This window comes from Acyrthosiphon pisum, chromosome A3 (assembly GCF_005508785.2).
Source record: "Acyrthosiphon pisum isolate AL4f chromosome A3, pea_aphid_22Mar2018_4r6ur, whole genome shotgun sequence".
NCBI lineage: Eukaryota > Metazoa > Arthropoda > Insecta > Hemiptera > Aphididae > Acyrthosiphon > Acyrthosiphon pisum.
Window position 1 is genome coordinate 40,500,820 of NC_042496.1, and position 24,030 is coordinate 40,524,849.

Below are 24,030 nucleotides of genomic sequence, written 5' to 3' on the forward strand. Positions count from 1 at the left end.
GTTTTTCCCGGCGGTTTTGAAAACTACTGGGAAATTAAATTTTGACCTCCCCAATGCACCAACGATATTCACTTTCTGATCGAACAAGATACTGAAGTTGAAAATCGTAGCATTATTTCGACTACTTATCGTGTACACAGACACAAAAAAAATAAATAAAAAAAAAACACACATCATTGTAAAATCAATACATTCATCGTTCCACTCAGAATCCAAAATTAAGTCAAAACTAACGTTCATTTAAGTATAAGTTTTCTGTGGCTGAAAAGGACGCATCGGCCCATATAGTATTCATTATTTAACATAAAATATAAATTAATAATGTTTAATGTCTATGACTTTGTCTATCAACGAAAGTTGTCGGTTTCGTGACGAACTTCGAAAATTCCGTTTTATTATTTAATTTATTAGGTATACCTATTGTATTCTTGTTCTCTGTTTACATGCTGTCACGATCAATAATTGCACATGAAAAGCAAAACACGAATCATGAAAAATCGTATTTTATAAAAATTACACTATCCGATCGCGTATCTGCCACGAAAAACAACATTGATTTTTGGTTTGAATAGTAAATAATACTGATCCGTGGATGAATTCTGTGTTTTGATATTTGACGCGGCCTGCACAGGTGTTGTGGACTGTCTTGGGAGAGATATCGAAAATTAAATGAAAAAATACACACATATACGTTTGGTCTTTAGAAAATATTTCTGGTTTTATCTCCCTCTGATACCCACAACACGTATTTGGGTTTTAACGGTTTCAATGATTTTTCGCCTACAAATATAAATATTTATAACATATTAATATATTGTGTATTTATTATATGAACGTCTATAATGTATATATATTATATATTTAAGCGCCATACTATAACCAATAGTCTTCCTTAACGTGAAAATTCCATTTTTTTTTTTATTCAGTATGGCCGTCGAAAATGACGTTCACTCACGGTTTACGCTTTGAACAAAGTTAGGAGTCAGATATAGGAGTATAATTTAATATATGTAATTATATTTTAATCGTCACTGCATTCTCCCTCCCCCACGTGAGTTATTTGTTTTATCGCATCAAACAAGTGCTTGGATTCTAGCCGATCCCTCGTAATAAACTGTATTATAATAACTGAGAGGCGCTGTACATTTAAAATTATGTAGGTATATACAAGAACCAAATCGACAACGAACCATTTTTATAATTTATAACACAATAATTTACCCGTGCTACGATGTGCTTCAATTAGTTTACAAGCGCAAATAATTACGATGGACGTAAATATAACTTTTTTATAAGAACAATTAAGCAGCACGCAAATATTATACAGTTGATATTTTTATTTTTTACGGCACTTCACAGATTACTTAATGCGCAAAACTCGTTATAATATTACATTAAAAATGTTATTATGCATTACCGAGGCGTTCTCCGCCATTATGACAATATCAAATTACTAAATATACATCGTCTCATTAAAACGTAATGTTCATAACAAAATGTATAAAAATGCTAAACATATCACTGCTTATTTTAAACAAAACTAATTTCTATGTACAGTAATCAGACTACATATAATACGACAAGTAATACGACGATATGATTATTACTAGTGTATTCTCGTTATAGATCTATGGAACCAAAATAATGTAAGCGTTTATAATATTTTCTAGTTTTCAAACAATACCGATTAAGGCATGCGAAATATTACCAAAGTTTTAAGTTCTTCAACTCTGCCTTAGACTATACTCGAGTATTTTTTTAAACATTTATCAACAATAACCTGTATTTTTTAAATTTCAAAAACTTAATAGGCCTTAGTAATTTATTGATCTAAAATCTGTAGCCACCTACAATAGAAACGTAAATACTTAGTACGACAGTAAATTATTACTCGGATATCATAAGAATTTGACAATTTAATAAATCATCAAACCGTTTTCAAGCGTATAATATAATCAATCCATTCATAGTTGCAGTGATGATAAAGATAAGCTACATAAAGGGAGGTTTGAAAACTATGCAAGCTACAAGGTTTAATTACATTATCAATTAATTAAGCTCCGTATCTTAAATAGGCACTCCTAAGATGCAGATGAAAACTGTGCACAGTGAATAAATAACCAGCATAAACTATGCGGTAACAACTAATAACGAATCTTTCTGTTTATATTACTATTATATGGTTCGTATAACAGCATTAATTCAATACCTATATAAAATGCTAATTTGTCAATAAATCAACAGAGAATTTAGATAGCTTTAGGAATCAACAACTAGTTCAAATTAAATCACTTAATATCTGCCGTATGTGTAGTAAAGGTCTAATAAAAGGAAAAACCGGAAAAGTCGCTCTTGCTGTATAATAGGATATATTATGTTGATTGTACCTTGGAATTGAGTAGGAAATTACAGTATTGGATGAGTTAAATTTGAATTCAAATTCTCAAAATAATTAAAATGAAATAAACAATAATGTCTGAATAAAACTTATAAAACCTAACATGTATATATATAAGTTTATATATACTTTTAGCTTGTCTGTGTACAAACCACGACTTTAAACATCTTTCATAACATTCTGTTTTATAGAAGGTATAATATGCGATTTGCATTTATACATTTTATGCTAATAAAAATAATTTTCTGATTTTTGTAAGACAAAAAGTTTAAAAAAATATCGAATGCATCTCAAATGTCTGCAACAAACTCAAGTATAGATTTAAATGTAGTGACAGTGTGTAATTTAGTAAACACCTGCAGCCTGCTAACAAAGGGTATTTCGTTAGGGTTTCATTACTTAAGTCTAAGATTACTATTCAGAAATACCAAAGCGAAACTGCATACAACTTATTTAAGAGTTTAAGACCTATCGCTATCTATGAGTATGGCTGCAACACATGTGTCACAAAAGAAGGGACTACAATAAGCTTATCGTGTTTGAGAGAAACATTTTAAGAACAATTTATAGCCCGCGGGCTAATAATACCGCGGTATTCGTTGACCGTGAGAAAAAATGGAAAAAGAAGTCAAATAAGGAATTAAAGAATTTGTATACAAACGAAGATATAGTGCTTTTTATAGATGGTTCAATACTAGCATGGGCTGGTCATACACAGAGAGCATATGGTTCTCTTATTAATATGTTAATGGTAAATCAAATAAATCGAAAAAGATCAAGGCGAAGATGGCTAAACGTAATTAATAAATACCTAGAGTTGAAAACGGATTGGAATAGAAACTTGGACCAAGATTATACAAGAAAAGTATGGAGTAAATAGGTATTAGAAGCATAGCCTAAATAGCTCGTAAAAGCTTGAAAACAAATTTAGAAATCAAAAACTGCAGACTTGTTTAGTGCACAACGATAAATTGAAAGCAAATGCTTTTTTAAGTAACCGCCAAGAACTTACATAACTTGTGATTTAATATTTACATTGTAAACTAATCCAATTTGTAAAACGCTTATATAGCAATGATATTAACATGTATTTACATAAATATTATTCAATTGAACGTACGACTAATAATGATAATTAACTATCGCATCGATCGAAATATTAATACACGCATCAAAACATATATACCGAACTTATGATGCTCTGAGGCGCTATATACATATAGCAATACACATTTGCATATCAATTTGTTCGCCGTGTCCCGATAGTGTGTCACGATTACAAATATCAACACACGTATGAGATACCGATTTTAATTTATTATTGAACTCACTGATATTGTCCAAGCACAGACTATTTTATATATCTGGCAGTCAAACTAACACGGTCGGCCACTGGTCAGAGATTCAGTTGAACGGAAATAAATATTATTTAATGCACAGAATACAATTGATTAGTTTTTATTATCATTTAACATCTTAACGTTTAATTAACGCAGACAAACCCATTTAAATATTATATAAGTGTGTGTGTCATGGGTCGTTTCCATAAATTTAGCAGTTTTCCCAGCGGTGGCCAGGTATAAAATATATACACACTCGCCAGACACCTATGCATGTGTTTATGCAAAATAAATTACTATGTCAATGATATGTGGCTATATACGTACTATAAGCACTACGAGAGACCACATCATATGATTAATTAGATTTATTTATATTTTGTTGCGGTCATCGCTATTGAAAACAATTTATCACTATATACTATACAAACTATAAAATACGTAGGTTAATTAGTTTTGATTAAGTTATCTTATCAACAAACAAATTAACTTAACATGAGTTGAAAATTATTGTTCAATATAAAAGGAACAGCAACTTGTATATTATTAACCAGTAAATAATTCCACAGTGTATTATTTTTATAAGTATAGGTAAATTTGTTTTTCAATCAACTTTTTGTAACTCAGTACAATCTAACCAAAATAAAACTTATTACAACCATAGTTAATTCGATTAAGTATTGTAATTTACCGAATGAAATTAATTTGTAGTCGACTACTTTGAACTTTTTAACTTCCTACATATAACATAATTTTATACCATCAATAATATAATAGTACCCATGTCAACATTTTTATGAGGCGTATAATATTGTAAGTTTGTGTGTAAATAAAAGTCAAATAAATGTTTACATTACCAAACAAATTAGGACGAGCCGTCGTCAAATTATTAGGTACAATTACTACAGTACAAAAGTAGGTTATAGCGAAACGTTCAACACAGAACATGATAATCTTATTATAGGCATACATTATACAGATATAATATATCAATTTTGTCCGCGTGAAAGATGAAACGTATTCTCGGTCGAGTGAAATTATTATAAGGACTACAACACACGCCGCACACGCACACGTAAACGGTCTGGGACGACCCTTTTTTTCTTTAAACCGAAAAAAATAATCTTTTGTTGTGCTCTTCTATGGCGTGGCGGCAGCGTTCTTTTTTCACAAGAAACTTGTCACTATATTATTATGCCTAGTATAGTGTGTACATACCAATGTATATATATGTAACATATTACATATATATATATTATTATATAGTCCAACCGTTGTCTATGCGTTCGTGGCGTCATAATTGTGACGACAATCTTGAGCGGGTGGAGGAGAGAAATTATTCAAATGTACAACGATGGTAGATTTTTTGTTGTTTTACTTCAGCGTTAATAAAACGCAAGGAAACGAGTCGGACGTTATCCAAATTCGTTGAGTGTGCCGATAATTTTACCCTTCAAAACTGATTAGCTGTTCGAGTCCGCCAGTTATCGAATAGAAAGCAGGGTGACATATTTTATCGAAATGTTTGCGGAACGTCACGATTAATCACCATTTATATAGGATAAGTTCAAACTCTCAGAAGGGACAGCTTTTATTTTATTTTTACGTCATACTGTGTACACTAAACACAACACAATAACATAATGTAGGTATATAGGTATATACAACCCACAACAGTGAAACCCCGCTATTTCGGACACCTTAGGGGAAGAATCAAAATGTTTCCGCTATTGGAGAGAGTTATTTTTTCACGCAAGTTTATGCCAAGAAGTTTGGAAATGTCTACTACAAAGAATGTGTTTGATATTAAGAGGATTCACTGTAAAATAATCTAAAACACACGATATATTTTAAGCTTTGAACGAGTTAAACTTAAGTAAAAATATAAATAAAATCTAAATGCATCTTTTAAAGTCGTTAAGCACTTAATTCTTCATTAATAACTAATGTATACCTATCTATAATAGTATATAACTTGTATTCGGAAAGTGAATTTTAAAAACCAATATAAAATTCCGCTCACAAATGCAACTAAAATTTCGTAATTTTTGTGCTTGATGATGACGTTCAAATATTTTCATGTATTTTAGTTATTCACACCGATTTCAATTTAAATCGGTAACTTAAATTCTATAAAGGTATTATGTACCTTAAGTATAGTTAAGACCTTAGTTATAAGACTAAACGCAATTATAATACAATCTTTACACATCAATAAACATGATAATGGATCCCACTAAAAAATTGTCGAGCGGGATGTCGAAAATATTTGTACAAGAAACGAACAATTAGCATTTCAGCATTTTAGCATTTACTTTAAACGAATGTATTATAGAAAGCATTGTATCATGGCTGAAGACGCAAAAACGGCGTACCTATTCATTATTATCAGGTTATTAAGTTAAAAAATAGAATAAAATCAAATTTACATAAATGGTTGGATATAAAAATAAACATTTGATTTACAGAGGATTAATCGAGATGAAGAATTTAGAAAAAAGAATAATTTATTATATTTTAATAATAGTATTATGCTCATATAATATGATTTTAGATGAACAGATAGATTACCAAAAATAATTGTATTCGGTTATAATACAATACCTACATAAAACCGTCGAAGTAATTTAATTGAAACGAACATTTATGTAACTAAATAAAATACACTTTTGATTCCTCTCCGAATGAAAAAGTCTATGTGTGCTTTGAGAATGATCTGATGCAGGCCATTGTTTATTACATAAACTGAAACAGTAAAATTAATGTCCACAGTAAACTAATGTTTGGTTAGGGAAAATATCTAAAAGGATTTTGCAATTGGTATATTGTGTAGTTGTCTTCTCTATTGCTATATGGTAAGGTTACATTAATATTTCATATTATACGATATAACACGATACCATGGGATATCCTCAAACTTTAAAGGGAATATTCAAAATTGTTTACGAGTTTAACTTTACAAAATTCTACATAATTCAAAAACAATTGAAATAAAACAATAACTAAATAATATGTAACACTTTTTAAGTTTCTTAAAATTAAAAATAAATCCTAATTTTTAAAACTAAATTAAAACTTTTTCAAGTACCATTGGCTTAAAATAGTGTTCACATATAACCTATTTAATCTTCTTATTTTGTCAAACATTTTTATTTATATTGTTTGTTGAAAGTATGCTCATAAAAGTAAAACAAAAAATAAATAAAATAAAAATAAAAAAAATAAAACAATTCTAATAAAAAATAAAATAAAATGTTCTTATTCTTGTCAAACTATTTAAAAGAGTAGTTATAATAACCCTAAGAAAAAAATTAACGTGTATTATGTGTGATGCGTTCTAAAACCACTATTATTTATTGTTTTTTTTTAATTTGAATTTCAATTAAATACCCTGAAACAGAAAATTTCTTTCAGGATAATTTCAGAGGTCTAAATCACTATCTATACTCACAAATATACAAGCTCATACAATATATATTTTCAAGAAGTACATGTTATACTGAATAGATCCTGTACCAATGCCTTGCGAATTAAGGCCGACTTGTGTGAAAATACGGTTCAGCTTATTTCACTAATAATGGAATTGAATAGAATAGGTGCACTGTACACATTATTTTACACTGCCATTGATTAAATAATACTCTATAATAGTAATAATAATCTGGCTAGGTTAGGTGAGGTTAAGTTATTTAATCAATGCATGTTCCAAAAATGTAAAAAGAAACATAATTTTGTTGTTGTATATGTCCAACACACGACCGTTGAAAATTAAATAAACCCTAATTTGTTTCATAAAGGCAATGTATTTGATAATAATTATGTACCTATGTATTTATAGAAACTCGCAACTAACTTGAAAACACGAAAAAATCATATAAGAATAGCATCTAAACATATGTAACACATTTATGAAATAAACATTTCAAAATATTATTAGATTAAAATTCATTCCAAATCATCAAGAGAATATCAAGTAATCGATTTTCCGATTCGATTTAAAGTTAATCCCATTTATATAATATAGATAGAAGTGATAGAACACTAGTGATAGACATGTCTTCAAAATTGTATACTACACGTCTACACTGAATTACATAAGAATCTAATATAGTACCTATAGATTACTTTTTATTTATAAATTTCATACATTGACAATTATATTTTCGTAATTCGTATAGGTAGTAGGTACGGTATACGTGTTAAGTGTAGATAACTAACTTAATTTTTTTAATATCTAATTAAACATTTTTGGTTTGTTTAAATAAAATACCACAGTCTACTAATCTTACAAATACATAATAAATAATAACACATACGATTTAAATTAGAAGTCTTGCAGTTTTTACCAAATTATGACAAAAATAATTAATAGCCGAATGTGTTCAAGGGAAGGTAGTTTGTCCTATTATAATATTTATTATACATGTATATTGTATAATATGTACCCATATTTTAACCACTTTGTGGTCTCAGTGCGTCCAATGAAAAGCGAAAGATAATGGTCCGGCGATGAAATCGTATACGTAAATAGAACCCATAAATAAACTGATTATCATGGTTGACATAAATACACAAAGATTAATATAAAAATAATAATGACATATAATGGTAGTCATATAATGGTAGTCATATTGTGCACGCCTGCCGTTAAAGATATATCCACTGTAATCTGTATTATTATTTTTGTTTTGAAAAATTTTGGGTCGGTCAAACAACAAATGACCGTCTTACGCATGACGTTGACGAGTTTATCATTAAGGATGAAATATCATTATATTTTTGAGAATAAAATATAAATGCCCTAAGCATTAACAAAAGACACGTGTCTAAACGTTACATACTATATTATATATCCGTATATTATTTAATAATATGTTCCTGCATATTAGTGAACAGATGTTTGAAACAACTCAATGGTAGGAAGTCTTCAAAAATATCATCAAATTAGTCGACAATTAGTAGTTGGGAAGTTAGTAGACAATTTATTAAGTACATTGTAAAGAAAAAATATAGGAACATAACTGATACTGTATAAAAAGTATAAAATAACTGATATATTTTATAACTAATATATTATATTTTAACTGATATATTGATAGAAAAATAAGAAATTCATCCATTCATTTAGGTATGAAATAAATTTGCAAAAATGTTTCTGAAAAATAAATCGAGTAATATTAAATTAAGTGCACTAATAAATTAATTAATAATGCCCATATTGACTATCAATTTTAGTAATTTTATGATGGTCTATATACCTAACCAAACTATACATTGTTAATAATGACTAGTCATAACTGAAAATAACTGATTGCCGATATTGGCGCTAACATAATATTATATACTAGAAATAAATATATATAATAATGCGTATATACATTTATATTATCTGAACTAATACCCAATCATTGTAAGTTGTAACAAACAAATAAACATTTACAGACGTTTATGGTATATTCTAAGATATATTTGTTTTATTTATATTATATTAAAAGTAGGTAGTATTTGAACAAGGCTTTAAAAAACCCCACACAATATTCCCGATGGAAAATTATATCGAACTTATTTTACTCTACTTAATATGCTTGACTTCATTATTTTATCTAATTAAATTACAAAGTTTTACCATTAAATATAGATAATACTCTATACATATAATAGGAATACTTTATTTTATATAAACAAACAGTAAATTGATTATACTATAAATATTGGTATTGACTCTAACGTTATTATACTGTTGCAATCTACTTATCACTTATATTTTTTCAGGTCATGCATTCAAGATTCTTTACCAGGAATAGCACACAGGTAAATTTATAATTATATTCATTATATTTTTTAGAGTTTTAATTATACTTATATTTATGTATATCACTATATCTAATTCTTTAATAAAATACCAATTTCTATACTTATTACCTAGTTATTACGTTTAATTATTACATAGACACAGATAGGTGAAAGTAATACTATCGTGGTTCCCGCCTCAATTGGGATACCATACGAAAAAAGATAGTATGAGTAGCATGACATTTATATTTTATAAAAGTACATAAACTATTATTATACATCCATGTGTATAAAATTCTAATTCTAATTAATAAATATTAAATTGTCAGATAAAGTTCAATATTTCATTATATTTGGCATGTTTTAGAAAGTGATAACCATTAATCAATGCTATTCGCCTTTCCGACAACGTATAGACATTTTAGATGACTGCCCATGACATTCTAAAACATAATTTACTATGGACAAATCTACATTAACTGATTTAAATGTTTTATATTCAAATAAAGTATAGGAAAGCATTGTTTATAATACAGTTATGTACACGGCAGTTCACGCGTCACATTGAATTCAACTTTGATACAACTGCAGAATATGGCGTATAGGCGAGCATTCAATACATTTTTTTTCCCTTTTAATTAAAAATAATGAACCCAACAGGAACGCATATGCCAATTAACTACAACACCTATTAAACTATAATGCAGACAAAGAAAAAAAAAGGTGAAATCCATTGTATGAATATTGCGATAATATTCCTCCGGTGTTTTAAAAAACCCTTTTTCATATTCGCCCAAAGTGAAATTTTGAAAAATAAAACAAATAAAAACTATAAGCATTAAATTAACAATGATTCATCGCACAAAAATGGATGCACAATGACGTAAATCCGTAGATAATGTTTGCATACCATAGAATTAAATCAATTTTTAATACTTGATATTATACAAATTAAAACTTTGACCATATGAAAATACAACTTAAATATTCCACCGACTATCGAAATTTAAAACACACAATTATGAAAATTAAATAGTATTGAAATATTTTTTTTTTATTTTCATTTTACAGAGTTTTCAGAAAAACTGCCCAGAACAACAAGCTGTGTTTATATTTAGGAAACAGAGATGTAGTGGTGTCCAACAGTTCGTCCACAAAAATACACGGGATCGTATTAGTGGAACCAGATCTATTGAGGGACACAAAGAAAAAGGTACTGTGAATTAAAGGATTTTTTTTATAATTTTATATTTTTAAGAACATAAAGTAATTCAATATTTTTTATGAAATCTTTAAAGTAAACAATATCATGTTTCAACGTAATAATAATAAATTGTATTTATCATTAATTAAGTTATTATTTATTATTTATTACTCTTGGATAATAATATATTTAATTACATAATTCAAATATATATTATATACGTTATAATGTTTGTAACGACTGATTAAAAAGTGTTATCAAAATCACGGTTATTATAAATCATCATAAAATATATTATTATCTACGTTGAAAATATAATTTTATTTATATTATTAAGGTTGTCATTCAAAGTTGTTCCGCTAAAAAATTTACTCATGTAAAGTTTTTATGTATAAACTTGCATTTAGACTACAACAAACTTTATACTAATTATACTTTATGATTCTTATTAATACATAATATATGTTTATATAAACAAAGCAAATCGTTTATTTAGAGACGAATCACAAACATTTTTCACATTATAACATAATAATATACGTTGGTTAAGTAAATAAATAAATATTAGCAAAGTATAATATAAAACAATAATAAATCATTATTTTACTGGGGGATATAAAATTGTTCAAATAAATACTAAAATACACATATAAGTACGAATAGAATAGTATGTTATTATAAATATAAACATTGTAGGTAGATAACCTACCTATACTGAGTCCTAAACGGTAAATATACGCTCGGTTGAGTTGCTATTCGCGATTGCAACGATCGATCGTAATATAATTAGCAGGTAGGTATATATTGATACAAGGTACTTATCATCATTTAATTAAGCATTTTTAACAATTACTATGCAGTTGTTGTCTAAAATAATTCAGTTGGAGGATGTATAATACGTATGTAAAGGATGTGTTAAGTGCACACGCAAGTTTATATAATATACCATTGAAAACACCCCTTCACGACTTCATGACTTCATATACACTGTACAATACTGTAAAACGCGTTGGTTGAATTACTTTCGAGACCTACACTGGCGTTAAAAGCATTTCAACGCGGTCATGCTGAGTTTTACAGTATTATTATTGCTCTTATTACTTCCCGGTTCTTTTGCGTCTTTAATGGATTTTAAATGGGCGCCCTTGACAAAACATGCTACGAAACGATGGTGTTTAACAGGAGAATTTTCATATAAAGACGTTGTGTACCGTGTACGATGTCATGTCATGTGTATTAAATGTTAATAGTTGACTATATAGGTAACCATTAAAAAAAACAAATTTAAAAACACAATGAGAAAGCGTAACACGCTTTATGCAACTTTACATTAAATGAATAGCCCTGTACAAAATTATCCAACGAACTTTGATGGATTTATATAACAAAACAGTTTTAAGTGATTAATAGAACACGATCTACCCAATTTTAATTTCAAGAGTAATATTACATAGTATACCTGCATAATATTATTAATTATTATTACTAAAAACTGTAGTCTCAAATAACATTAATACATTTCACCGTAATTAAAATTTAAACCGTCATAAAAACAAAATTATGTGTAGTAATTTTTTATTTTATGCATTTCAATTCATAAAGGTGTTCGGGCAAATAACATTAACTTTCCGGTATGGAAGAGAAGACGAGGAAGTAATGGGATTGAAATTCTGTAACGAAGCAATCATGTGTTTAGCGCAAATTTATCCACCTCACGAAAATGCACAACGCGAACAAAATACACCGTTACAGGTAGGTACATAAAATATTGATTATATTATTATGTATGTTCATCTAAAAATAAAGTATTATAAATTATAATTTATGATACTTACTATTAACAATAATTGACTAATTAATACTTTAAAACTTAATTTAAATATTATATTTAATATAAACTTCAATAATTACTTTTTGAAATGTATTATTATACATAATACAATAATAATTGTATGAATAAATGAAAACTAAAAATTATTCATTATTACAAGTAAAAATACTATATAAGTATCACAAAAATACATACTAAATCAAACAAATGATTATTTAAATCATAATATTCAAATTTAATTGATCTTGGTTAAACAAAAAATTTCTAATTTAATTTTTTTTTTTTTAATAAAAAGTTCAGTAATAACAATTGACATTCTCGCAACATCCACCAATTAATATATCCACCCATATTCGAAAAATCCCATCGACGAGCCTTTTAAATATACTAAAAACCAATTACTAACACGCTTGGCAAGAGATGTGGTCATCAGTAGCGTTCGATTTTCCTACTTGGTGTAGATCCACAACTCCAATAATACCATCTCGTCCAGATTTTCCAGGCTCAGATTAAGTCAACATTTACTTTCCACGCATGCCTTTCACTTGCATTAAGACTTAAACGACTCTACTTTGTGTACTCGTCATGTCGAGGAAATTATATGCGACTTTACTCACATTCTCGCTAATTGCATTTCACTCACTATAGTCCCGGCTAGAATTACTTCAATTTTTACATATATCATGTCATAAGAACCAAAAATTATTTTTAATTCCTTTCCAAGATCCATTATTATTAATGTGTTGAAGTTTTTTGAGAATGCTGGATTCTTAATTTGATTATAACGAATTAAATTATTCAATTGTATTTTAGAAATCATTTTATTTATAGCAACTTCGCTAGTTATATGTTTTTTTTATCTTTTATTAACTTAAATGTTTTTTCTTTGTCTTTTCTACTTATTTTTGTTATTTTTAATATGTATATATTTTTAACTGTTGATAGCTATAATAATTGGAAGCTAAAATTCAAAATTCAACAATAAGTGAATCATAAAAAAAATACGTGTAACAATCACTATTATTGTAACGTTATTTAATGTTTTAATTGTATTTAAGTTAATAAAAATTATTAACTAAAAATATGTACCTAAAATAGAAATATGATGCATACAAATCTCATTATATCGATGTAGGAATTTAATAAACAGTATATATTTCATATCGTTATCTGGATTTTAATTAAGCTAATTAAAAACATTTAACAAAAAACGTGTATATTCTAATACATAATAAAAGATCTCTTAAAATACAACTTTTTGTTTTATTTTCTAAGGAAATGTTAATACAAAGACTGGGAAGCAATGCTCATGCGTTTTCAATGGAAATAACTCATTTAGCTCCTCCTAGCGTCCAATTAGTTCCTGCCAAAGAATACAACGGCGCTCCAATAGGAACTAGTTACGATATACGAGTATATATAGGTATGGACCAAAAAATATATAATATTATTAATTTAATAAATATAATTAATTAATATTATTTTGTATACATTGAGTTATATGTATACAGTGAATTTATTATAAGCAGATCATTAACTTATATATAATACAAAAGATTTTGTATGTTTTATTTGGGTCAATAAATATTTTAACAGTCAATAAACAAATTTTGTCACACATTTCAACCTTGTTATTAAATTACTTTAACAGTCAACCAAACAATTATATACTTATGCGTAAAAGATTTTATTACATAAACTATGTTATTTTCCTTGACAAAATAATATTAATGTATTTTATTTAAATTTATAATACATTTTAAGTTTTTTAAATGTTATCTCGCAAACAATTAAAGTGATGGACATGTTTACTGAATGTTATCATTATAATATCAAATGGTTACAAAAACACATATATTTAATATATAAGTAATAAGTACAATGTACAATGTGCATGAATATATATGTATTGATATCCATGTATTATAATATTATCGCATATGCAATGACACATCATTTGTAATAATTTCAAATCTCAATGGAGGCTTATTGAATTGTATTCAAATTAGATCAAGTGCTACAGATGTTATACCACAAACGGTTTCTAGTTCAATTAATTATAAGTTTAACAAATACCGTGGGAAATGATATCATTTTACCGACAAGACTTAAATATTTTCAGTATGAAAAATGTTTCTGTAAAAACTAAAAACAAGTATTACCCACTATCCTGCTGAAGGTTTTTTTTATATCCCTTAGCGCACAAACAAACGAGTTATCAATGTAATATTAATTAAACATAAAATACAAATTATATTATACCTTAACATATAATATGACATGTATATAAGTTTCCTAAATTTAATACTCGTGTTTTTGATATAATATAGAGCCCTTATATGTCAAAATACCTCTAATATTTACTTAAATGTAGTGCACAAAATTTAACAATGTTATTGTATGTACAAAACTGTAGCCGAAAGGGCAGACGAGAAGCTACAGCGAAAAAATATTGTAAAAATGGGTATCAAAGTAGTGCAAATGGCTTCAGCGCCACCACCACCCACACCAACACCCAGATCAGATCAACCAAAAGGATGGCGTCAAAGAGGACCACAAGCTACTTCAGAGAAACCATTTTTACTTAGCGATGGTAAAGTTACCTTAGAGGCGAACCTAGACAAAGCTATTTATACACACGGTGATCCAATTCACGTTAACATCAGCGTGAAGAACACAAGTAAAAAAGCTGTCAGACGAATAAAGGTAAAAGCTTTAAGTTAAACAAGTAGAACAAATTCCCCTATACTCTTGGTAAAACATATAAGCAATTAGGTATATAGGTATGAGTGTCACTCATATGCATTTTATTTTCTTATAACCGATTACCGATTCAACTCAAATATTTCACAAATTTAAACAACAATACATCTAAGTAAATAATTTTCAATCGTGTTCCGGTGTGGCAGTGATCAAATCCTACGTGAAATTCTACAACTTATCTAGCAACATTTTACTTGGGAATAAAATTCACCAGGGATTTTAACTACTGGCAAAATATCATTGAAGTAAATTTTCACGGTTACATTGGTCTACCCAATCTAGATAAATAAAATAATGCTAGGTTATCGTTAATAAGAAATAATTTTAATTTAAAAAAAAAAACAACTTACTATAATAGTAACTTCTTGGTTAAAATTTAAAAAAAAATTGTTTGTTTTAAATTAATAAAAAATCTGAAAATCAAGAATTTCAATAAAATTTGGACACTGTAAGGTAAATAAAGTAAAAGCAGAAAAAAAGTCTTGATCTGATTGAGTAAGAAATAAAAATACAGTGTTGTTATTATGACGCAATATAGTTAATGGGGACCCACTGTATAGCTGACAGCAATTATATTTTTGACAAACAAAATTGATTTTAATATTTTACTGCAGGACAACTACTAAAAAAATACAATAAAATTCTTTTATATCAGCTAGTATAATAACACCGACCCAATGAGACTGACAATATTATATATATTTATAGGTGTTCATCGTACAGCATGTCGACGTATGCATGTTCAGCAACGGTAAATTTAAGAACACAGTGGCATCAGATGAATGTGCCGACGTACCAATACCCGGTAATGGGGGTTCACTCGAAAAGGAATACCTGCTGCACCCTATCAAGGCGAGAACCAAAAACTGGATCGCACTAGAGGACTCGCTGGGGTCTGCCGTAAACAAGTCAGAGGGCACGTTGTCCAGCACTGTGGTATGCGTGTCGCCAGAAGACAGAAACGTGTTCGCGATTTATGTCACATATTACGTAAAAGTCAAGCTTTTAATAGGCGCCATGGGCGGTCAGATGTCACTCAAATTACCATTTACTTTGATGCACACGCCTTCAAACACTTATCCAGCAGGTAAACTATTTTTAGACAAATCACAAATAGCTACTTACACATACAGGTACTTCACTTTATAATCGATAATGTCAAATAATTATATATTTATAAATTATATAGCTGAATCATATCTAGAATTTTTTTTCACGGGAAGGTTCAACATTTTATGTTAAATTAAGATTATAATTTTAATCTATGGTCAATGCTCGTCATTGTCGCAATAAGAGGAAGGTTGCCCATCCCCTCCCCCCACCGCCCGAAAATAAATCTTAGATGCGCCACTGTTACTCATTACATATAATATTATAATTTATAATTTTTAACATTTGTTTAACTACGATGTACAAAAACAAAGTGCTCTATTATCACAATAAATTTGGTGTTTCAGGAAACCATGGACCCCCCCTCTTATAAAAATACGGTTATGACGATCTTGCTTGTTTCCCGTAATATTTATTAATATACCTACAATTTTTATATATATGTGACATAGAATGCAAGGATGCTTCGTGTACGTCGTTGGGACCCTGTCTAATGGTGGACAGTAAAGAAGCAGCCATGACATCAGAGGAGCAGTGCACCAATAACTTAGCACTCTGAGGATTAATCGAATCGGCCGATAATCGAGATATTCGTTCGACACCAACAGCAACCACGGCCGATCAAAATGCCGAAGATCATCGTGAAGACAACCGTTTTAAATTTAAAAGAATTTTGTGTTGTTTCAACAACAACAGATAGTGTTAGGGGGACCAACTGAAAAAAGTTTTATTGTTATTTTTTATACTAAATAAAACAGATTGTAAATATGTAATAGGTATCTCTATTCGATTAAGTAAAAAACTATGATTGTATAATAGTTAAAAATGTAATTAGCAAATAATATAATACTTATCAAATTCAATATTAGCCCAAAATAATTTAGAGTTTTTAGGATATTATGTCTTCTTCATTATAATGTCTAAGGTTGTTAATTTGAATAATAAAATCTCTTAAAACTAAAGAACATTTTACCAATAACCAGGCTGATTTCTTGCAGGGTAGAGCATTTTTACGATTTAAAAACTGTACAGTATTATTCTAGACAAGCCGTATTCTAAAATCCAATGGAGCTCAATAATCTACTTAATGCTTCTATTAAAAAGTCGTGTTTAAACATATACAAATAAGCACAGCCTAAAATAACCAATTCAAAATGGAAAACACTCAATACACTTTTAAGCTTATAATGATTTCAGTTTGATTGTATTATACATTAGTTGAGTTTCACTTATGTAGATTGATGTTTTCTTTGCAAATTAAATCAAATACATTATTTGTGTTCATAAAAAAAGTTTATTCTATAAAAAGTTATGAGTTGATGATTATTGAATAATAACATGAAATAATAGGAAAAATATTGACTATATTATACCATTTTTCTACAAAAAAATTTAAATAGGTACAGATAATATGATATATTAACACAACAATAATTACCAATAATTTATATAATTTAAGAATTCAGAAAACTTAAATTTAGAAATTTTTGTTTAAATAAATAGATATTTATCTGTAATGCCTCTCAATACCAGAAAAATTTTATATGCTTCAATACCTATAAGATAATTTTACAGAAATTATAAAAATATATTAACCATGAAAGTATCACGTATCAAAGCAAAAACTTTATACACAATTGTTAATAATATAATTCATACAAAAATACTATATAATATATATATTATATTAATTTGGCTGGATAATATTTTTAATTTATTTTTAACACAGTACTAATTTTATAAAAAATGATCAACAATTTAATTATTAAAAGCAATTTTATTTATTTTAAGCCATAATTTTAATTAGGAGATTAAAAATTCCATTCAACATCTGTCAATTAGTTTAAGTACTACTAAACAACATTATAATAATATTATTTTAATCTAACTATAAATATACCACATACTATAAATATATCACAATGTATAGGGTGATTCACCAAGCAACTCATTCCCTTTTTTTCTTCAATAATGCAGTTATTCAAAATCTGAGTTTGTTAATTTTTTAAATAAAAACCCTATTTTCAAATTCTTTACATTTTTTTGTACTACTTATGAAGTTGAAGGAAACAAAGGGGTGAGAATGCTTGGGAATCATCATGTATAATCATCTATCATCATTATGTATAAGAACAGTTAATCAAAACAAGATATACTTTAAAATACCAATGGTTAATAAATACTCGGCTTATAATTATTTAAGTTAAGCTACTAGAGATACATTTAAATTATACTTTTTTAATTACTTTTATTTATTTTAAATTCTTCTGAACTTCAGAACTTTCAAAACTTTCAAAACATATTTTCGAACAAATAATCTACTAGGTTTATGTTAATATTATGTTAGGAAACTCATACAATCAAATAAAACATTGTGACATTTTGTAAAGTTTAATACATGGCTAAGAATTTAGTTGGTTAGAATATGTATGGAGACATTTTGGGGAAAAATAAATTTTTTTTTGCCAAATTAATTTAATATTTTGTAATGAAAATGTTGTTAATGCGATTACTAATTAGAGGGGCTAGTCTTGTATACCCGGAAATGATTATTTAACATTTTGAGGAATACATTATATATTTCTCTTCATAAATTGTTTATAATGTAGCTAATACTAAACATTTTATTGTCAAATTATTTAGTGATTTTAATTATAGCTGTAAGTATTCAATAAAAATGAATTATAATTTCAACAGTAAAATGATTGGTATAATAACTAATACAAGTATAACCTTAAAGGTATTAAATGAGAATTTAATTAAAATTTAGATTTACAACCTTAAAATGATTTCAACATTATTTGGTAAATTGTTACCAAACTGTAAATAAATTGAACTGTCGATGCTTACTCATTGTTGAAATTAGATGTGTTGTAATTATTGTAAAGTCTAAGATTGTCAGGTTTAAAATTTAATAAATGTTGTGTTAAAATGTCTAAAAAACTAAATTGTTACTATGAAAGTGTTTTAGGTTAACTTATACATAAGTTTACAAATACCTAAATACATTTTACGATAGTTTTATATAATCATCAAGTTTTTTAAAATGTATCAATTTAACTTTTTAAGCCAATGTACATATCAGAATATTTTATAAATGCTATGTAAGTACTAAGTGTATATTTTTAATGGCATAACCAAAAGGTCAAGTCTCACATGTTGCGATTAAATATTTAAAAAAATGTAATTAGTGAGTAGGTATAAATTATTTTAATGAAAAACTATAAGGTTTATGCAAGATTGATATTTCTTATAAAAAATAATAATTTTTGTCTTAAAACTCTTAACAGAAAAATCAATGAATTATCTTAAAAACATTTCTTGTTTTTCCAACAAACAAATAATTAGGTATATTAATCACAACATTTAATTAGATAATAACAAAACTAATAAATCTTTTGATTTGAAAATTATTTAATATTGTTTAAATGGTACATGTACTGAAGAGACCAGACCTTTTAAAATGTATACATTAAATTGTTTATATATATTATATAATTGTGTTTAAATATAAAAGATTTTTACACGCACTTATAAAATAATATTTTGTTCTTTCTTTTGCAATATGTTTTAAATAATTTTATCAAGACATCAGGTTCCCAATTTTAGATTCTATATTAAATGTATAGGTTTTGTAATATCCTGAGTAGATATTTATGTAACCAAAAAAACTGTAAAAATTGGGTATGTGAGGTATGCATTTTGTAAATGACTTTGGATATGGACATATCAAAATCTCACTCCATGACTTAAGAAATGAAACCTAAGAAAGGCCCTGAATTGAAGAAATGAAAATTATACTGTCATTAATTATTTGTTACTGTCTTGATAACTATCAATATTTTTAAAAACATTGTTAACAAAACATAGTATTTAAATTTGTCCTAGAGGTCAACTTTCCCACATTTTTGATATTATCCTCCAAATTCCTTAAAAAAGAGTACCTACCTATTTAAAAATTGACGTATTTCAATGTTTGGAGAAGTTAAAATCAAAAAATCAAAAATGTGAGAGTCAATTTCAAGTAGACTTGACAACAAATTCAAATCTGTTTTTAGAATTCTTATCGCTTCATTAGATCAATTAGTATGTTTGGCAAAGAACCCGTCTAAAATCCTATGTCGCACATGTGTCAGATAAAAACAGAATTCACGGTATCAAATCCCATTTTGCTACTAATATATTACCAAACAATGACTATCTACTTGCTGATATTAAAATAAATTCTTCATAAGTAACTTTATAGCAATAAATAAATAAAATAATATCTTAACTATAAAAAGTTAAAAGTTGATATTTTAACTATCTTAAATCAAATATACAATTAATTTTAATAAATACACCTAAAAAATAAAGTTCTTTTTTCCTATAATATTAGAATACTTACATACTTTACCTTGGTTAATAGTTGTTATTACTTATAATATTATTAGTTATAACTTATATCTTATTATAAAACTAGTAATCTAATAGTTTTAAATTCTCAAAATTTGACAACATTTAAATTTCTTAATAAAACATTAGAATTAAATATTATATCATCATATTATGTTAGAACTTAAAACCTAGTATTTATAAAAACAGCATTTGGTGAAATTGTTGAATTGATTATGCTTATATACATGGTTTTTTTACTAAATTGTTTATATATATTGCATTTAATTACTATGATGATAAAATATTAATAAACAAGAATTTATTTATATTAAAAATTAAAATCATTATACATAAATTGAAGATTGATATAATATACTCTATTCCAAATAAGTTTAGAAAAAAATCCAGACGGAAACGGATCACGCATTTACAGTATTGTTGGCTGCTGACTACTGCAACCAATCACAGACTGAATACAGCGGCCACACCATTCCAAAAAAACGCAGTTTATTTAAACTTATTTTAAATAGAGTATACTATCATATTTATTTCAAATTAATTAAGTTAAAAAAATTAATGCTTACCATGAAAGTCGAATCTTTGACCACCCCTTACAACATATTTTGATAGATTAGAAGAATCATTTTGATCTGTGACCTTAATCAAAATGTATTTATAACGGCCTTTGTCATCAATATCTACGTCTGGAATTTTCTCTAATGCTGAAGAAGACATTGTGCATATAATTAACTGAAAAATGTTCAATTACTTAGATAAAACATTTTCATTAAATATGTAGGTATAAATGCACACAAAAAATGTTTAAATAAATTATCAACTATCAATCAAAACCACTAATATTCAATATCAATATAACAAATTATATTTGACTTAAGTTTTCAGTATGTACATACAATATTTTTTGAAACAAACACCATATTATACAAATTATATAAAACCATTGCCCCACCCTCGTTTTTTATGAGCTGATCAAGTTTTTGTGCCTTCCAATTTTATCACATCTGGAATAATAATAGTCACGCTCAGTAGGTCATTTTCATTATTAAGGAATAAGGAACATCCACCGTAGACATTAAAATGACACTTTAAATGCTAATTGACATAAAGATACACGTAGATATCTTACATAATTGCTTAAAGTTATTGTTTAATTTTTGAAGTTATATTTAGGTAATTATATTTATGATTTAACCTTAAGAAAAAAAATGGTAGACATAAATAAGTTTAAATTACTTTGGTAATAATAATAATAATAATAATAATAATAATCAAAAACAAATGTTTACAATAGTAGATATAGGTACTATATAAACTTCAAAACAATTTTAACAAAAATAAGAATATTACATTTGAAAATTGGGGGTCCTCTCATTTTTTCAAATAATTCCTTTTTAATTAGGGAAGAAGATAAGAAATAAATTAATGGGGAAAATATTGCAGAATATATTTATATTATAGATATGAATCATAAATTACCTATAACAATTATAACGACAGTGAATTCCGCTTAATGTGATCACTGGCTTATAGAATCAACCGTTTATTGGAATCAAAAATTAAGATCCCAAACCAAATATTATAATGTAAAAAAGATGCTTTATGGAATCAACTAGTTAATAGAATCAAAATGACCTGATGTGATCACATTAAACGGTACTCACTGTATTACCATTGATTATAAATATTAGTATTTATAATCAATGCTATTACCTACTCATGTTATTTATTTATTCTTTATAAATCTATTTTTCTTTTCATTTTAATAATAAAACTTGCTCAGCAGATAGCTCATAGAGTATTGCATTTTTAATTTATTTTATGGATAAATGCATACAGGTATTTTAAAAAATGTATGTAAGTACCCCTACCTATTATGCATTTATAAGGCTTAAGGGGAAAACAAAAAATATATAATCTACCTAATCTTCGTCATTAAAATAAATGGTACTTACAAAACATTGTTGCTTGAAATTAGTTTAATTATTACCTATTTGTGAAATTAGTTGAATTTTTATTTATTTTTATATTACTTCCTAATTGAACAAAGACTACCAAGTAAGGTTAAAGGTACCATGTGAATTATAACATTTGTTAATCTTAGTGTTTTGAAAAGTTATTTGTCATGTTATACATTATATGAGCGGTCCAAGTTACTTTGTAATATATCTAAAATCTATTATTTTACACAAATGAATATTAGTGCAATGAACATTTCGCACCACCCTGAGAAAAATTAAAATGACGGCCTTAGATTGAAGAGAAATTATATAATAAGAATTTACCTTAACAAAACGTGGTCTTGAAAATCTTGTTTATCTTTTAAAAATCATCAACTTTTGAACTCAACAAACAACGGTTAAACGAAGAACACAATTATTACTTAGTAGGTACTAAGGTACTAAATAAGTGAATAGTAAATACTAACAATAACAATAACATCAACAGACGTCGAGTATAATATACGAGTAGTCAGTAACCTGCAACCGCCAATATCACATTATACTAACCAGTAACCGGTAAAATTGAAATTTGATAATAGTTATCAGGTATGATAATACCATGGGTAGTGGGGCACAGTGTCACTGTGTACTCATAAGTCATAATATTATATTATAATTATAGTACAGTGGCGTAAAATTAATTATCCACCTACCCAACCAGTCCAATACTATTGTTCTATGCCAATACTTACCATAAAATTCGATGAATTACAATGCTTATAAAAATTATAATAAAACAAATTGTAATTCTTGCATTTCTTTTTTTATTTTTTGTAGCTTTTATACAATATTTATTATAATTATATATTTAGTTAAGTGTAACTAAATAATTAACTTCTAACTGTCCTATGCAATATCCTATATAATATTATCTATAGAGCCCGGAATTATAATATACATTATAATATATATATATATGCATATTTGTACTAAGTGTATGTACGTCTAGGGGGTTTTAAACTGTCCACGGTTCATTTCAAACCGAATTTAAACGCCAAATTTTATAATGCACACTTTGCATATTTAGAGGATTATTGGATATTTGTTCATGCATATTTAATGGTTTTTTAATAAATTATCTATTTTAATTTAAGATAAATACATTTTATTAATTTTAAAGGAGAAAAAAATCGTTAACAGTGTCCCCTAGAAGAATATTGTTAAAATTTTATAATTTTTGCAACACTTCATGA

The 24,030-nt window shown here is 27.1% G+C and overlaps 2 protein-coding genes across 5 annotated transcripts in view; one reads left to right on the plus strand and one right to left on the minus strand.

The window, feature by feature from the left end:
- LOC100161284 (arrestin homolog) overlaps positions 1-17,302 on the plus strand; it is a 96,918-nt gene extending 79,616 nt beyond the window's left edge. For all 3 annotated transcript variants that reach the window (XM_001948559.5, XM_016808395.2, XM_008189789.3), the window contains 7 exons: positions 9,511-9,549; positions 10,603-10,744; positions 12,338-12,487; positions 13,842-13,989; positions 14,983-15,272; positions 16,038-16,416; positions 16,892-17,302. In XM_001948559.5, coding sequence (XP_001948594.2) covers positions 9,511-9,549; positions 10,603-10,744; positions 12,338-12,487; positions 13,842-13,989; positions 14,983-15,272; positions 16,038-16,416; positions 16,892-16,998 — 1,255 coding nt within the window. In that variant the 3' untranslated portion in view covers positions 16,999-17,302. The remainder of the gene's footprint in view (positions 1-9,510; positions 9,550-10,602; positions 10,745-12,337; positions 12,488-13,841; positions 13,990-14,982; positions 15,273-16,037; positions 16,417-16,891) is intronic.
- The window catches only part of LOC100169489 (sex-regulated protein janus-A), a 166,721-nt gene extending 143,405 nt beyond the window's left edge, over positions 1-23,316 (minus strand). The window contains exons 1-2 of one of the 2 annotated variants that reach the window (XM_008189788.3): positions 23,120-23,312; positions 21,401-21,566 (exon numbers count right to left, since the gene is read on the minus strand). In XM_008189788.3, coding sequence (XP_008188010.1) covers positions 21,401-21,551 — 151 coding nt within the window. In that variant the 5' untranslated portion in view covers positions 21,552-21,566; positions 23,120-23,312. Of the gene's footprint in view, positions 1-21,400; positions 21,567-23,119 lie in introns of both variants that reach the window. The other variant, NM_001162358.2, reaches the window with a different exon arrangement.
- Positions 23,317-24,030: the final 714 nt, after the last annotated feature.